Source organism: Strigops habroptila, chromosome 7 (genome assembly GCF_004027225.2).
Source record: "Strigops habroptila isolate Jane chromosome 7, bStrHab1.2.pri, whole genome shotgun sequence".
NCBI classification, from domain to species: Eukaryota; Metazoa; Chordata; class Aves; order Psittaciformes; family Psittacidae; genus Strigops; species Strigops habroptila.
In genome coordinates this window covers 58,182,581-58,201,227 of record NC_044283.2, presented here as the reverse complement: position 1 = coordinate 58,201,227, position 18,647 = coordinate 58,182,581, and the positions used below count along the sequence as shown (strand labels likewise).

At 41.2% G+C, this 18,647-nt stretch overlaps 1 protein-coding gene across 22 annotated transcripts in view; it reads left to right on the top strand.

The window, feature by feature from the left end:
* ADGRL3 (adhesion G protein-coupled receptor L3) overlaps positions 1 to 18,647 on the top strand; it is a 515,916-nt gene that overhangs the window by 182,676 nt on the left and 314,593 nt on the right. For all 22 annotated transcript variants that reach the window (XM_030492003.1, XM_030492008.1, XM_030492007.1 and 19 more), the window contains exon 3: positions 1,820 to 2,076. In XM_030492003.1, coding sequence (XP_030347863.1) covers positions 2,022 to 2,076 — 55 coding nt within the window. In that variant the 5' untranslated portion in view covers positions 1,820 to 2,021. The remainder of the gene's footprint in view (positions 1 to 1,819; positions 2,077 to 18,647) is intronic.

Genomic DNA, 18,647 nt, shown 5'->3' with positions numbered 1-18,647 from the left:
AAAAGCTTCCTTATAGACTTTGGTTCTGAACTGTGTGGAGTTTGATTTAGCTGATCAGCAAAGATAGGAGGTAAAACAAAGGCCACTTTGTCATGCCAGAGTTTCGGAAATATACCCACATCACAATGGCATGCAGCGCAGTTTTTTCATATAGCTTTTTGGCTCAAGCTGGGTTTTGGGTAAGAACAGAAGTTGGCAAAAACAGCTTCTTTGCTCAGAGAAGAATAACTTCTGTTGATCAGAGATTTTTTCGAGATATTTTTAATTAGACCAGTGCTGTGAAAGCTGTAGAGTCTAGGGAGTTCAAAACAGATATGCAAAGTACTTTTCAATTCCTCATATTTCATCATCATTTCAAAGCCAGTAGGGAGCTAAGTCTCAAACTGAGCCATGGTTTAACTCTGTATAGTTGTTTTTTTCCTGCCAAGTTTGAGTCACTGTGGCCATCTAGCCCCTTCTTGAGAGATTGAAATGATGGGAAGCTGGTATACTTTCTCCAATTAAATGAGTGAATGTTTCTATTCAAGCATGGATTCAGATTTCCCTGTCCTTTTCTATCAGTGTGTGGGATGGACAAGATCATTATTTTTAATTCCACAATGAGTAACTGCAGAGACTGACTGGGAGTGGCTAAGTGAATCACAGGCTGTCACCATAGAAAGTAGCTATAGGGTAAGAGTGACTTGTAGGCTCTACTGGGTTCAAAAACTGGTCTAGATTCAGTGATTAAAAGCCATACAGGACATGTCAAAAAATAAGAGGCTTTTAGGCATATCATTGGCAGACATACTCCCAAACCATATTACTGATTCCACTGCCTGGTATCTTGGTGTCAGCCTCAACAGCAGAGACATGAGAAAAATGCTTAAAGGGAGTGAAAAGTTTTAGTGGAAATGTGCAGTGCCCAGCTACCTGTGGAAGCATTGGCTCAATTTCTGCTCAAGTCATTCAGGATGTGTAGTAGATGTTTGCATAGACAGTTTTTGGCTTGTGTCCACTTGCATTACCTACTGTGCTGGAGGTTAAAGAAAAAGTGGGATTGTTGTCCTGGTGTGGATGTGTGTACTTATATTGGAAAAAGGGTTCTGTTTGAGGGGAAGGAGGAGGCAGGCCGGGGAGTGCAGCTCTGCCACAAGTCAAATTTTCTCCCAAAGTACTATGCTTCTTGTAGGTGCTCACAGTTACGGCCTTGACCAAGTGGAGAAATGACCCCTTTTGTTGGCAGTCTGTTCACTTACCAGTGTGATGGCAAGTGTGCTTTTTCAGGAGCTTGCATTTACTCTTAACCGCCTCACTCTCTGTATACAAAGGGTTTGGTTGGAAAAGAAGTGGCTGGGGTGGAAACTTATTTTCTGTTTGAGATCAGCACAGAGCCTAGCCACCAGTCAAACCTATTGCAGCTCTGGAATTTATGTTGGCTTGTGATTTATAGATACACAAACATTTTCGGGGGAATTACACCCTCTTTTAGAAGTCTCATGATTGCATACGATGCAGTACATATGGACTTGGTTTTGCTAATCAGCTTTTGAGCCTGGGGACTCTCAACCTGTGTGTGTATCTTTGTTCTGCTGTTTTAAGCCCTGTTTTGAGAGAGAGAGAACCTTAGTGATGTCAAACTGTCTCTCTGGACAGTGACAAGTTTTAATCCCTCTTACAGGCAGGAATATGCATACGTCTGTAGGGATGGCGCGGGGGAGAAAGACATGTTTGGCTTTACAGCTGTTGGCAGCAAAGAAATGCAGCAATACTTGATTGAAAACCCCTATATTATTGTTTTACTAACAGCATTCTTTTTTTTTTCCTTTCTTATTTGTAGGTCTCAGACTCTGGATACTGCCTGTGGGATTTTTTTATTTTTTTTGGGGATTGTTTTCTTCTTTTTTTTTTTTTTTTTTTCCTTTTTGGATGTGAATTGAAGGCCAACAGTTGAAGTGTTGGAAGCAAGTGCAGGAGGACATTCACCTTGTTTTATTTGAACCTTTGTGTGCTGGGATACTTTCAAGCCCTCCATCACAGTCATGTGGTCATCACAGCTGCTGTTCTTCACAATGCTCTTCATGCCGTTAGCCCATGGTGAGTGAAAAATTGTGTAAATTTGTCTCTGGGAAGGGAAGAGAGAATAGAAAATAATGATTTTGCCTGTGTCTTTTATCTAATGGTGTAGGGTTTTGTGGTTTGGTTTTTTTTGGGAGGGGTATTTTTTTTTTTTTTTTTTTTCCCCCTAGGATGTTGATTTCTGTCCCCACTTCTATACCATGTCTTTGAATTCTGAGGCTACATTATAATCAGTTATATCCTGAAACTATAAACTGGTCATGCACAAAGATTTCTGTTACCAAGTTTAGCTGCTATGTTAAGGCAGACTTTCTTCCTCAAGCTCAGAGCTATTCTGTTGGCTGTGTGTCACTGAGGTTGTCTCTCCTGGCTTCTGCATGGAACTGAATTTCCCTTTTGTGGATACTGTTCAGTAAGGGGCTGCATATCCCCTTTTAGCCATGGTTTCAGATTGGGATCTTACCATCCCATTGGACTCTGATTTCAAGCATTGCAGTGGGTTTTTCCATGCCCAGTTGAAAGACGGAGGCTCCCATAATCTCAGTGACCCTAAGCTAACAAGAACCAAAGCCAGTATAGTTGCTTTAGCCTGGCACGCTGTGTAATCGCTCAGCAATGTGGATTCATTAGGTGTAGGACCATGCTGCACTGCCAGGCTGCAGCTAGAACGTATTTAAGAAGCTTAAATACATTATCCCTCTACCACCGTTGCCGATGGGCTTGGCCTTGGCCAGCAGCCAGTCCGTCTTGGAACTGATGGCATTGGCTCTATCAGACAGAGGGGAAGTTTCCAGCAGCTTCTTACAGAAGCCTTCCCTGTAGGCTCCACTCCCCAATACCAAAACCTTGCCACTCAAACCCAGTACAGAGCTCCAGCAGGGGGAAAAAAAAAATAAATAAAAATAAATTGGTCATCTTATTAGCCAGGAAAACGTTAAATGAAATTTGATATGTTTAATTCTTTAGAGTAAGATTTTGAGGCCTGGGGTGGTGGATTTTTTCTATGGGATGTGTGGGCCCCAGAAGTGAGTTGTCAGGTTTCGTAAATGCTGAAGGGTTTCGGAGATCCTATCCAACGTACAGTGATGGTTGCTAAATGTTCGGAGCATAGCTTTGGAAAATCCATCTGCCTCATTTTTCTGATGCCTAAATGGAAGGTGAGCTTCACCAAGGATCATCTTCTAATCACAGGTCAGCGGGAGCATGTTTGTAAATAACATGACTCCCTGTACATAGGCTGTGGGCCCCTGCTTTTAAAATATTCATCAGACTTTTTCTGCCTTACATGCACTATGTATCTTCTAAGACACACTAAAGCAAAATTTTACAGCAAAGGAGGACGTTAAAAAATTAGGTACGTGTAATTAGTTGAACATATCTGTAGAGTACAGCCTGTCTGCTTATATCATTTAACACCATTGGGCACAAAGGTTATCTGTGCTATCATTCTTCAAGCAAAACTTCTTGGTGACTTGAAAATTAGAATTAATATTTAAACTGAGCCAAACAATTGGGATGGAATGAAAAAGCTATTACGAAAGGTGCTCTCCATTCTTCAGGAAAGAATGATAGCAATTGTTTTGTAAATCTTTATAATTAAACAATATTAACAGTTTAAGCAATTAACAATTTAAATATGCCTCTGGCAGTTCTGTTTTAAATTCACAATGCTACTCTGGCTGGAAAATCCTGCCTGGTAGTCGCAGTAAATGAAAATGTCACAAGTATCCTAGGAGTCATATTATGCTACAGATGAGCAAACACCAGAGCTGCAGAAACTAGGTGCCTGGAAATATTTCCTCTGGTATGTTCTTCTACAAAGTAAATGTACCAGGTAGCTGCTGTGGTGGTTGTAGCAGTAAGTGGTGGTAAATCTGACCATCAGACATAACCAACACGTGTGTTATCTGATCCCTCTAAATTGTAGTGAAAGTGTGGTAGAAGATCACCTTTGGACAGTGGAGAGTGAAGACCTTTGGTCAGAGCCAAGGGACTTGGTTTGATTCTCCCTGTTTCAATCTCAAGATAGGCCAGGGTGCAGCTATTATCTCAAAATTTTGGCCTGTTGCCTTTCTGGGGGGAAGTAGGTACTGAGCATGTATCTTCTTGTTTGAGGGTGTTATGTTCTTGATACTAAATGGAGGGAGAAGGCTGCAATTTAGCTGTGTGATGTTCGATGAGTATGGTTGGTATCAGCTACCACTGGACAGTTAAACCCATCCAATCTCCCATGGGGACTTGAAGGACATGTGCATAAAAAGCAAAATCGCATAGAAGATCAGAATAAATAGTCTAATGAGGCTTCCAAGGCTTTGAAGTCAGAGATTGAATATCTGATAGCTTTCAGGTGCTCTCCCTTGCTGCCCCTCTTCCCACAAGTCCTGCAGAAGGTTGTGTAAAGTCAATTGTAAGCTGGTATCAATGCAGAGGTTCCTGCTAGCCTGAAGACAGTATATGTGTGTTTAAACACATGCCACACCCTCACCTTGCATAGGAAAATAGCCCAGTTAAGCCCTGGTTTTTGCTTCTTTGGGTGTTTGTTTTTTTTTTTTTTTCCCCCCTTCTAATAATCCCCCTTCACTGTAGTGATTGCCAGAGTTGATATGAACTACTTTTACAGACTGACATTACTGCATCTTATTCCCTTTTTGAGTTTCCTGACACAGTCTCTTCATCTGTAATGATGGCTACATTATAGACAAATTTTTAGGCCAGTGATGTCATAAATTTGCTGTGTTTTTTTGTTTGGTTGGTTTTGTTTGTTTTTGAGGCAGCTTTGGTTTTTTTAGCTATCTCATTTCTTGGAGTATATTTTGTGTCTTAGATTGTGATGACAGGTATGAAGTCAAAGAGTGTGTGACTTCAGTGATCTGCAAGATGAAAAGTAATCTTTCAGGATACTGCCCTGGTACAATGTCATCTTGTTGATAAGCTGTAGAAATAATGAAAGGAGAAAAAGTCACGAATCCTTGCAGTTTCTCAATGATGATGTTAATCTGCTGTATCCCAAATGCACAAGCACTGTACTCTGGTTTTGCTTGGACTGCTCTGAATCATAGCTCACAAAAACCCCTGAAACCATGTGAAAATACTTGAGATAATAGCAGATTTGAGTAGTGGATGGTTGCTTTACTGTTGCCCTTCAATTAAATGGAGAATAGCTTACAGCTTGCATAGAAAATATGACTTGAACCAGTGGGGAAGCCCTCAGAAAGCTATCCCTTCTTCTAAGTTCTGGCAAAGCCTGTAAATCCATCTGCTGGAAAAAACTAAACCTATTATACAAAATTAGAGAATTAGTCATAGAATCATACTATCAACTAGGTTGGAAAAGACCTTTAAGATCATCAAGTCCAACCTTCATCCCAGGACTGCCGAGTCCACCGCTAAACCAGGTCACTAAGGGACTTACCTACACATTTTTTGAACACTTCCAGGAACTGAGACTCTACTACTTTCCTGGGAAGCCTGATCAAATTCCTAATTACCCTTTCAGTGAATAAATTTTCCTAATATCCAATCTAAACCTCCCCTGGTGCAGCTTGAGGCCGTTACTTCTTGTCCTGTCACTTGTTACTTGGGAAAAGACACCAGCCACTTTCTCCACCTTCCTTTCACGTAGTTGTAGAGAATGATATGATGCCTTGTCCAGACTAAACACCTCCAGTTCCCTCAGCCGCTCCTCATCAGACTTGTGCTCCAGACCCTTCACCAGCTTCGTTGTCCTTCTCTGGACCTGCTCCAGCAACAAAATGTCTCTCTTGTAGCGCGGGCCCAGAACTGAACACAGGATTCGAGGTGCAGCCTCACCAGTGCTGAGTACAGGGAGATGATCACTGCTCTGGCCCTGCTGGCCGCGCTATTGCTAATACAGGCCAGAATGCTGTTGGCCTTCTTGGCTGCCTGGGCACAAGCTGCTCATGTTCAGCTCCGTCAATCAGCACCCCCAGGTTCTTTTCTCCTGAGCAACTTTCCAGCCACTCTTCCCTAAGCCTGTAGTGTTGCACGAGGTTGTTGTGGCCCAAGTGCAGGACCCAGCACTTTGCCTTTTTGAACCTCATGCCACTGGCCACAGTCCATCGATCTGGCCTGTCCAGATCCCTCTGCAGAGTCTTCCTACCATCCAGCAGATCAACACTCCCACCCAACTTGGTGTCATCCACAAAGTTACTGAGAGTGCACTTGGTCCCTTCATCCAGATCATCAATAAAGATATTAAACAACACTGGTCCTAACACCGAGCCCTGAGGGACACCACTAGTGACCAGTTGCATGTGACACCATTTACCGCCACTCTTTGGGCTTGGTGATCCAGCTAGTTTTTAACCTAGTGAAGAATACACCTATCCCAGGCCGTGAGCAGCTAGTTTCTCTAGGAGAATGCTGTGAGAGACAGTGTCAAATGCTCCACTAAAGTCCAAATAGTGTCTACAACTTTTCCCTCGTCAACCAGGTGGGTCACCTTGTCATAGAAGGAGATCAGGTTAGTCAAGATAGAAAACAATGATACCAGGGAATTAAAAAAACAAACCCCACAACGAAAACATCAACAGCAACAAAACCAAAGGTTTTGTCATCCATTGCAAGGGCTCTGCTGTGAACAGGGCTTTTGCACTGCTACCTCCATTTTGCTCCTGTTTGGAAGTTTTTCCCAAAGCATCTGAAGGAAAGTGTTCCTTGGCTTGGGTTCCCCCACGTACACCTGAGCAAACCGATCCTCTCTGCCTGTAATGGGAGGATTTCACAGATGCATTTTCTGGAATGAGCAGCTGTTCTCATCTTCCTCAGCCTTCCTCTCCTTGACCCCAAATAAAGCAGGTTTCTCTTTACCCGCAAATGAATACTGTCAAAGTTCACCCGAAATGAGACTGACATGACAGGCAGTAGCTCAGTTTGTGAGCCTGGAGAGACATACACCTGCTCTGTCTGTCACGTTACTGTCATGCTCATGTGTGGCTGAGAGTTGAGATTTAAAACTCCCAGACCGCTGGACAAAAATAATAATAGGAATAAAAGGCTTCAAAAATGCATGCTGTTAAGAGCAGCATAGGAAGGATACCATAGTGATCACTGTGGGGTAAGATTTTGTGTGTCTCCAAGTAACCAGTTTTATGCTTTGGAAGAGAGCTTGAAACCCTGTTGTATGCAAAGATCTTTATCATCCTATCAGATTGTTTTATCATTACTTATGTTAAACTTATTTTTTTAAGGATTCTATTGTGTGCATAATTTCATGACAGGCAGCAAAGAGTTATTTTGTTGTTGTTGTTACTCTAACGCTTTAACAGTCTAATCCAAAAATGCACAACCACTTACTACTCAGATTAGAGCAATAATCTAAATTGCCCAGTTTCCGTTGGAAATCCTTACAAATGCAATAAAATCAACAGGCATGGTGATCTGCCTGTTTTATCTGATCCTAAGCTCTCACCCTGCAGTTGTGTTGTGAGAGTGAGCTGTCATCATCCTGGTTCCCACTTGGGCAAAGTGTCATGTCAGTTATAGGGTTGGTTCCTCCTTGATATTGTTTCTGATTGGCATTATTTTCTGTATGTTTTAACCCTGTATTTGTGAATTGATTGCAGACTGCTCCCTCCTGATGATCTATGGGGTTAGTTTGTTATTGCTGTGATTACTTAGGTTTCTTAATCTTTTTCTGGATATACAATGTGATTTTTGGGCTACAACTACATGCCCAAAGCTAAGCAAGACTGAAGCCAGAACAAGGCAGGAAATATAACCAAAACCTGGCTGAACAGGACAAACAGGTAGGTACCTGGCATTAGAGTAGGTTTGTTATTACAGCTAGTACAGGCTAGATGAAAGACATCTGATCCTAGAGAAGTTGCAGGTGCAGTAAAGGTTTCTTAAATAACTTTGGAGACAGAGTGAAGTTTAAGCTACAGAAGGTTGAGTTCAGACAAAGCCCAACAAGTCCTGGAGCCTGGTATTATTAGGAAGCTTGAGGCCTCCTACTGACACCTGACAGGACCAAACTGGCAGGGCTACGGTTGCTGCTGGCCTAAATTAGAACTTCCAAAACCCAAGGTGACTCTAAGAATGTATGCAGCATAGCTCTAAAGTGACCTTCCTGCATTTAGGGACAGATGCCATCTTGTCTCTCTGTATGAGAACTAGTTCAAGATGAGGCTGAACTGCTTTATCATTTGCAGAGTAGGAAGTGAAATTTGAAGTCCTTTCAAGCCATTGTAGCTGCAAGGAAGAGAGCCTCATCTGCTGCCCTGTTCTCACCCTCTGCTCTTCTGTGCCATCTTCCCGGTGTTTCTGGGAGACAACTGTGCTGAGGGAAGGCTGTGTCTTTGTGAAAAGATGGTGCTCAAAGGTCAAGCTGAGCACTCTAGGCATTAGGAGTTCCAGGTGCTAAGCCAGTTTCTGTGGGAACAGTGGAAATATTTATTACTGAACAGTACTGGTAGTTGCCTGGTGACAATGATTCTGTTAAAGCAAGCAGCATTATCTTTATTGGGGGAAATATATGATGTCAGCAAGCTGGTCCTCAGTGACAGAGTGCTGTTTAATGTGAGCTGAACATTTGCCTCACTACTATTTTAATACAGTGGAAATACTGTCACTTCTTAAAATATGTACTGTGTTTCTTTTATACTTGTACAAGTGTTATGTTAGCTAGTGAATGGTGGATAATTGTCTTTTACTACAATACTCTTTATAAAGTCACAATGAAATACAAGAGACATGTTTTATTAGTTGTGAAATAGCCAAGCTGACTTCCAGGCTTCTGCCTAACTTCATTCTTTTATAAGATTAATCATCCTTGAAATATTTATAATATTTGCTATTCTTGGCAATTTGTATTACCTGCAGCTGTGCCACCTTTTCTGTAGTGGAACTACTGATTGAGGAAGGCTTTCCATGATAAAAGGGGGTGGCTTGTACTATGTGTATACTACAGGGCTTTCATTACTAGCAATGTACTAAAATCAGGAATATCAAGTTCCCCATCTGATGACTGACCAATCTATAAGCTGATAGAGGGTGAAATTCAACCTTTCAAAGACTCTATACATGATTTAATTCTCACTTAAGCCATTAAGCAGTGCAGAGGTCTGTGTGCGGACCCACTTGCATGTCTAAATTTCACACCAATTAAGGAAGGAGATTTTAAGGAGATTTCCTGGTAATGTTGTTGCTTTTCTGTTGTTGGTTTGGGTTTGTTGTTTTTTTGTTGGGTTTTTTTTTTTTTTTTCTTTCAGTGTTTGGCTAGTATGTCTGCTCATAGGACCCTCCTGCATTAAGAAGGGAAACAAGATCATCTGGTATTTTCATTTGCAATTTGTACCAAAGCACACTTGCCTTGGAACATGGAACCCTTTGCTATCAGCACAGCTCTAGTTGCAATGAAGCTGGATCTATAGCATTTGAACTATAGAAGGAAGCTGGTGACTAGGGCCCGAATAATTGCATCATGTTATTCTTTCTTGTAGGCTTCTTAACATGTATGACATACAGTGGCAGGCATGTGGGGTTTTTTCTGAGCTACAGCAGTAGAAAATGTGCTTGCTCTTACAGCGATAGGAATGGGGAGTTGTGTTACCCTGCAGGCTTATAACCCTCAATGCTTGTTTCATTTGTAACCAGTTTCCTGAAAAGATGGTTTATGTTCTCTGACCAACTTCTGTGTGCTCTGATTTTTTTTTTTTTTTTTTTTTAACTTTCTTTGGTGGCATTAATTAATTCATGAGACATGACAGCATGTGAATTACAGTGTAGTAATTCACGCCCAGTACATTCAGGCACAAAGATGAAGGCCAAATTGGCTTCTCTGCAGCTAAGTGTGAATTATTACCCATAATTTAATTCCCATTATATTTTACTGTGGTTCTAAAAATGTTTTTGTTAGTGAACTTCTTTAAGAAAAGTTACTTTTTTGAGAAACAGAATTGAAAAGTACAATACAGATCGTGTCACAAAAAGAGATAAATAGCTTTGGGAGACAAGGAGTTTTGCTGAACACTGAAAACTTATATTTGTGCAGTTATTAACCCTAGGTAATGAATGGGTATTGTGATGTAGACATCTGCTGTCTGATAAACTGACCTAGCTCCAACTATTCATTTCATATCAGCTACCAAGCACTTGTTGAGTGGGATGACTAGGTTTATTTGTTCTTGACCTGGTCTTGATTTGATCTAGAAACCTTAGCTCCCAACCAGTCTTTTGAGACAGCTAATCTTTTTCCAGGTCAGGTTATGCAGATGCACATGTCAAACACTTATTGCAGCCGGCGTGTTTATTTTCAGTCCTAGTGAGCGCTGAGTGAATAGAGAAGATGAGTTGTCTGTGGCAGTATGGAAGAGCACCAGAGGGAGCAAGCTACTGTACCTGCTCTGCTCCATGTTGGGAAAAATAAGCCAACCTGGAAAGTGGCTTGGGTGATAACTGGAGAGGAAAAACAAAAGGGTCATGAATGCCTTAAAAAAAATCTTTCTCAATATTTCTTTGTCTTTATACAAACCTCTAATACTCTTTTGTTGAAGACAAAGAGCAAAGCTTGTGCACTTAAGGTTGCTTAAGGGTTACCAGGATAAAACCCTCTTCCCAATGATTTGTTTTTAAAGACATGTATGAGGAGCAGCTATGTGCTTGGTATGCTGTTCATTGACATGACAGGGTCGCTGGGGCACTGCTTGGCTGTCTCCTCCTCTTCAGATTAAGGAGGACATTGAGTTTATTCATCCAAACCAATCCTGGTGTGTCTCTCCTGCAGTAGTCCCTGGCTAGCAAACACAGTTAGCTGGTCCTGTCCCCTACTAGTCCTTGTTACAGCTAAGTGCAGAACAAATAAGTAGCAGCTATTAAAAGTGGGCTTTTCCAAGTGACTTACTGTCTGACTAAGTTTTACTCCTGTGCTTACCAGCTTCTAGCTAGTCAGGATGTTGATGGGGCCAGGGCTATTTCACTTTTGGTGGATACCTGTGGTTTAGGAATATTATAGCGGCCCAATGAAAAAACATGATAATTTTCCATATAAGCAGTGTCTGTAAAACAATTACTATAGTTTGGCTTTAGATGTAGATACTTTTAAAAAACTCAAACAAACAAATTGAAAACAAACAAACAAAAGAAACAACCCTGCCTGACTTTTCCAAATAAACACATCAAAATAATCTTTTAATACATCCTTTTGGAGTTAATACCAAGCAATGAGGACTGGAAAATGTAGTGGGTCAAAGCTGACTAGTATGGGTACAAGTGTCCTTTAGGCAGTACCCAGAGGTACCACAGAGCACCAGGAATATTTTCACATCTGCAGCTATCTCTGCATGTGAGAAGATAGCGTGTCCTTTGTTGTTTTGGACACACAGGATACTCCAGAGGGCCTGGTGTGGGGCAAGCTGAGGTTGAATGAGGCTGGTGCAGTAGAGGAAGAGAAGTGGAGGTGAGCAGCTTCCCTTTCCTCATCTCAGTGAAAAAGGGGAGATGATTGCCTACCCATTCCCTGTTTGTTTTCACGTATTGTGTTATTACCTGAATGGGGAAAATTAAGCTCTATTTGGCTAATTACTAATCTCATCTAACACTTTGTAATGCTAAACATCTAGATAAAGCTTTTATGAGGTGAAGTTGACAGGAAGCTGCCAGGGGTTGGAGAGAGCCTTCTGTTCTGGGCTGTGTAATGGGGTTTGATAGATGAGGCTGTGTATTTTTTTGCCAATGCCTGGAGCAGTGCAGAACCTGAAGACAGCTTCACAGGCAAAGTAGCTGTGTACTGTTAGAGCAGAGCCACCCTTTCAAGCAATGCAGATGGGGAGCCATGACCAGGCTTCAAAAGCACAAAAGCTGTATGTGCCCATTCTTCCCTTGCAGCTGTTATGTTCCTTTTCTAGATGTGAAAATGCCCACGTATGGGATGTCACTCCTGTTTCTTTTCCTAATAAGTTCAGCTAAGCTTAATCCATTGGAGTTGGGGGCGGGGAAGGGGAAACCCCAGACTTCTTTTGAGGATTCTCTGGTTCTCTCATCAATTTAATTTGGGCATGTTGAAGTACTTTAAGCTAAAGTGACGAAAGAGTAAGAGTGAGGGAGGAATTAAGGCTGCCTTCAATCTTGTACCACCTCCTCGGTTGCTGCTAACCTGCTCCCACAAGATTTGGGCAAATCTGCTGTGTTTCTCTGTTAGAAAGAGCACCCTTTGCCCAGCAAGAGCACCAAGCAGAAGCTCTTCATTGCAAATGAAGCTGCTGATTCTCTAGAAGAAATCTCTAACATCCATTTTATGAACTCCACAGTCATGTTAAATGAATCCTAGAGCCATTTGATGTTTATTACCCCACAGCATATTCACCGTTGTTCAGTTGGTTCCTTTAGTGATTATGATTTCTTGAATTGGTTAAGTTGTTTGGTAATGTGGTTTTATTCGATTTTGGAAGAGATTTCCTGCTGCTCAATAAGCTACTCATTTGGGAAAGACATTCAGGGAAGGGAAGAAATTAAAAGCATGTCAGAGAGTTCAGAAGGTGTTCCCCACTTTGAATTTCCCTGATTCCAGGAAATTGTTTGGTATTGGGCAGCCCCATCCTGAATATCCATCCCAGTGCCTGGCAGGACCATCTCTGTTCTCTCGTGAATCTGCTCCAAGCCGTGGGATGCTCAATGCGTTTTTAGCCAACACCACACAGATGCTGCAACCTGCTTGTCACAGAAAGTGTAGGTCTGGGCTGGTGGGGTTTAGTTACAGTGCAGTATTGAATGCATACTTTAAACTCAAGGAATTATAATTAGAGCAACATCTACTTTTATATATTTACTTGTGCTTTGCCATGTTGGGCTGTTTTCTGCAGTGCCTGTTAGGTTTGAGTGTCTTTTTACACATCTTGAGGTGTGAGTTTCATGTAAGATTCATGGATGCTAAGGATCCTCCACAGACAGTCTGTGCATTACAATGGGCAGAGGAAGAAGCAAGGGCTAAAAAGATGTAATTTGTATAGCATCACTCCCTCCTATGCCATAATCTGTAGAAACTGAGATATTTGATGGATTTTAGAAGCTCAGTCAAATTGTCGATTGTTCTTAAATCTCCAGAACATGGAGCCATAAATAAATGGCATTTTAATGCTGAGTTTTTAGGGTCTGATCTAAATCCCATGGCAAGTCAGTGGTTCCATATAAATGTACTTTGAATCTGGTCTGCTCAGCCCAGAGGGGTTATTCTGGGGAAAGCTGGACTGTAATGTGGAAGAGATTGTACGCTGGGCTTGTCTTTGCATAATCTTGTTTCAAATCTTAGTGCTTACAGTGAGTTGACCAGACCGTGGGCTGTTCCACTGCCCCAAGACCTGCAAGGTTGTGCTCGGTCCTTATTCGCTTGAGACACTGTTCTCCTTTAAGCTCTTCTAGGAACAATTAGCAGTCATCAGCACTGCTGATTTAAATGAGGGTTATTTTTTTTCTTTTCCTGTCTGCAGCTCTTGTTGCTGAAGATCTGTCTCCAGTTTTTAATTTGCACTATTGTGTTTCTGTTACTGAAATGCTGGAGGCTGCACTAAGGGTTGGTTTAGTATCAAAAGAGCAGACGACAAAAAGAAAACTTGCTTTTGTATGTCAGTCCTGTGTAATACTTCTCACTCTAAAGGGATGGAGGGAGAAATGTGCATGTCAGTTTATAAGCAAGGCAGTTAAACTAGCTGTGCTAGTTGTGTTGAATTGGAGTGGGGCTGGGAGCTTAGCTCCTTTTCAGTTCAAGCTGTGAATCAACAAACCCATGTGGCAGCGTCTCTGCAGGCAGGTAGCACCGGAGTGGTGCTCCACAAAGCCAGGGGCTACTAGTAACCAGCTGCTGCTTGCCATGTATGTCTCAGATATATCGTCTCCCTTCTCCTAACATGCCTGCTCCTTGGCTGGAAGATGGTATTTGGTACTGGTGCTGACATGTGTTACTGTGAGCAGGAATTCCCTTTATTCCTTTAGTGGAGGCATGGCTCCACTTTTCAAGACAGATTCATGGTTAAGTTCTGTTTATCACTTAAACCAGTATTTTGCCAGCATCACTGCTCCCTTCTATTTGCATGTAGTTTGTAGCACGTTTTAAGGAAGAATGCCTATTTGTAATAGTTATAGGAAAATGCAGGTCACTGAGTTTATTTTTGTATGTATTTATATATAAATGTATGCATATGTGTGTGTGCTTTAAATATAATTTTCACACTGTATATTTAAACTTATAGAGAGCTAGTCTATCTAAACTTGGAATGAAGCAAGGAGCTTTTAACATGCCTTCATTTCATTGATGTGGCTTGAAATTTGGCCTGGCATCACAATTCGTAATCTTATAGGCACAAAAATTAAAAATCTTACTGTTAGATATTACTCTGGGGAAATTCTGAGGATTAAGAAATCTAATAATGTGTAGTTGTTTTCCTTAATTTGATTGGGGAAAAAAGAAAAAAAGGCCTATTGGTCAGATGCCAAATACATAATGAATCTGTATCATCATCAGACACCTTAGGGTCTCAGAGCCCTGCTGACAAAAAAGTGCTTGGAAGTCATGTGTTACAGTATCAGACAACCATTAAAAAATAAAAGTACTTGCTTACCTTTATGCTTGTGTCTGACAAAACAGGTCTGTAGGTATGTTTTGGGAACTGATGAGCTCTTATTTGAAAAGGTATTTGTGTGAGTCCTTAGCGTTTCTAATTCTCTGGACATAGAGCAGCTGCCATGAGGCACTGGCAAGCACATCCTGACAGCTACAATCCTTGTTTTATACTGGGTACCGGAATTCACAGGAGTCTTATATTAAAGGGGTGGAAGACAGTAAATGGAAGAGATGATGCACAAAATGGATGAACCTGTATGTTCTGTTTAGTGTCCTTGGGGAACGGACTTCAAAAGGGGGATGGGAATCCTGTTTAGTAGAAACCCAAATGGTTTAGACTATTCATTATATGCTGTGGCTTGTAGCACTGGTGCGAGAAACTTCCTAGTATACCCCAGAAGGAGGGACTGCTCTATTTTGATGCCTGTCTTGATGTAATTTGTGTTTTGTCCTGCGCACTCTTTGCCCTGGTAATGCTGGCTATCCTCTGTTCACATATATGATATCTGAGCTCTTCCTGCCTTTCTCTGACTAGGGTGTTGAATTGTGGTCTTTCTCCTCTAACCAGCCAGCAGTTCTTGCAAAGCATAGTAACTTAATTATTTAGGGTCTGTGCTGATTAGCCTCATATCTTGAAGCTATGCAGCTGTGGAACATCTGGTGACAGCCCTGTTTCTCATGGCCCTACCCGTTGCACAAATAGAGCCTCTTTCTTTTTGGATAGTAAATATTTGACAGATGTAGATTCTCCAGCTCTTGGGGGAGTGCTGACATGTTGAACTTCATTACCCCTCGTTGGCCAGTTGGCAGAACGCAGTCAAGAATAACTTCTGAGGAGAGCTGGTGTATCCAGTATCGCCCTAGAAGACTATTACAGTGAGAAGCTTAAAGAAGGGCAAGCTTAGGGCACAGAAAAGTTGATAGAAGGAGACAGGATCAATCTGTCTAGCACTCATGAAAAATGCAATGCACTAAAAAGGGTGAACTTTGAAGTCAATGAAAGCTGTGAGATACAAACCTGTGTGAGAGTTAGACTCACAACCAGTTTAGGTGCTGAGACCATTTTGGTACACTTCACCTCAACTTGTGATGTGTGGTGTTTGGGTTTTTTTTTTTTTTTTTATTTTTTTATTGTTGACGCTAGGATATGGCAATCTAAATATTTTATGGAGATGGTAAATGCAGAGCTGCCAAACGTTCTTCAGTTTTTATAAATATATTCATTGGTGTTTATACAATAATAGTGCTTAAACTGATACAGCGTTATGTGTGAAGCCAAATACATATATAAGATGTATAGTAGCCAGAGATACTAGCTGGAAAGTAATAGAAATGGTAATTAAAGTTGTGGGGAAAGAGCTAGTTAGAGCTGAGAAGTAATAGTTAGAGCTCTTGGAAGAGTTACAGCAAAGGTATTTTTTCTGGGGAAGCCTGGGGGAACCTTAGTTTATAAAACTGAATATATAGCTTTGATAACATTGGACAAAAAAGTATTTTGACACAACTTCCCTGTGATGTCTCAGGTGAGTTGCAAATCCCATGGCTTCATGTGTGTGTTCCTCTCTCCTGGTTGGTCTCCTTGTCTAAAATGCTTTTCCTGGGGTGACCCACCTTCCCTCAGCAGGAAAAGAAAGGAGGTGCCAGACTTGACCATTTAAGTTAAGCTGTGCAAAATTGAGACCATGTATGCAGAGGCTACAAGTTTCTCAGTTCTTGAGCAGAGAGGTTGATCAAGTTCTGCCTTTATTAGGTTATAGAGTTCAAAGCAAAGTTTAGGAGAAAATCATGCAAAAAAAAAAAAAAATAAAAAATGAATGAACTGTGAAAGCTGTGTATTTCATGCCAGTAAAATGATGCTATTGCATAGTAGAGGGAGGGAAGGACTCTTCTGATTATGAAGATCCTTAAATAACTTGCGTTATAATCAACTTACTTTTTCACTCCCTTACCTTCATTCCCTTCCCACTTCCCAAACAAGGAACAGAATGCAACACTCACTCCACATATGCACCCCCACCCCTTAAAATACCAAATCCAGAAGATCATCTTATCTGTGGAGAATTGTCACTGTTCCTCAGAGGCTGTTTCCAGGGTAACTTTGTTTGTGAGGTCCTTAATGGGATGCGTTCTCAGACCTTGTTCTGGGAAACAAAGCTTTTGCCTTATGCCCTCAAATACATTGTATTATAATCGTTTGAATAAATCTGAGCACTCAGTTGAACCCTGCAGAATGCACAGGGCTGTCATGCCAAAGTGGGCCAGGATTGAATAGGTGTCAACAGGATGTCTTGCTAGCAAATGTAACGGCTTATATATTAAAATAGATGTTCAGTGAAGCAAGGTACTGGCTTGAATACAGACATACCTGGTTTTAAAGCATGTTCTTTGTTTCAAGAGCTGTGCTGTTCAGAACAGTTCCTCTCCATGTTGGTCCTTGCTGAATGTTAATTGATGGCCAGTTAACTAATTGACTCCTTTTCAAATAGAGAGCTGTAGTAAATAATTTATTACTTCACTATGAGGTTATGCGACAGCTGAGACTGTTTGCATGGCACATGGAATCTATCCCTTTAGCAGGAAGAAAGGAACATAAGAAAGCATCTTAACTCTTCTCCTGCAGCTTCAGTACATCAGGAAATTTTTCCTGACGTGTCCAGTGCAGAAAGACCTGACAAGTCAGAAAACTTGTCTGTCCCTGTGTAAAAATAGGAAATAATCTGAAGAAATTTCTGTGGACTCCTTGGGGGAGTTGCTAGCTGAACTTTATCATTCTGACAAGATAGCTTGTTTCACGGGCAAAGGAAATAATGGAGATTGATTTCTATTTTGGATTCTTTCCTTCACTGGAGAAGCTAGTAGGGTCAAGCTGGTAGGGTCTGTCTCCACTGCTAGGCTGCTCACTTCCATGAAACTCTGAAATTTAATTATTTATGCTCTCTCTTCCTTTTTGCCAGAGTTCCAAATGGACAACAGGCTAAAAGTGGTTAGGGGATATGATCCAGCAGATATGCTCTGCAAGCTCATATTAGCTTTGATACTGTTGGCAAACAAGCCAAAACAAGCAGAAAACATCATTCTGTCTGGTATGCAGTTGGTTCATCACTGCCTGCTGGTTCCTTGCGTAGATGGCATTTGCTGGCCCAACTTCTTCCCCTTCTATGCGTTAGCAAGGAGGAGAACTGTAGGGGGCATAGTCACCTCTGGCATTGAGTGTGAAAAGTCAGCATTAAGGGACATGTGGGCTGTTGGTGTACCCATGCAGGTTCTGCCTAGCACTGCATGGACCTCATACAGCTATGTGTTCCACACGACCATTAAAGCATGAGTTGTTTTATGGTATTAGCTGCTGATTGCATGCAATCTGTCAATAGCACTCATGGCTGAACAGAACGAGGATGCTGTGGAAGTCTTTTTTGTAGAGATGGAGGTCTATGAAGCAAATGCTATGGCATCATTAAAATTAGGTAATGATGCTGTTGAAATGAAACCCTATAGGGTGCTATTGTAGATAGGGCTTCATTTTCACAAAGTTTCTGGACTTGACACCAGTTTCCTTAATTTGACACCTCTTTGTTCAAACAGAGTATCAAAATGGCACTTAAATTGCGCTGTGAGTGAAGAGCTTAATAATAACCATGCAGTGTAACGTGTTTAAATTAAAGCACAGTGTTGTTTCAGTCTGGGGTTTCAGATTTAACTTTCAAATGCTTTTCATCTCCATATTGCAAATGTGACAGATGCCTTTTATTGGTAGAAGGTTATAAAGACCTAAAGGACACAGAGTTTATTTGCATTTGGTCAGAAGTTTACAGCACAGTGAATTAGCAGTAAACTGATACTTTACTTGTGTTTTTCAAAAAATAATTCCTCCCAGGCTTTGATTTTTCTTTTTTTTTCTTTTTTCTTTTTTTTTTTCCTTTTAAATTTAAATACCGTAATGTTTTTATACACTTTTGTTTGTTTTTTTGTTGTTGTGGTTTGGTTTGGTTATAATGTTGAGACTGCTTTTGTATTC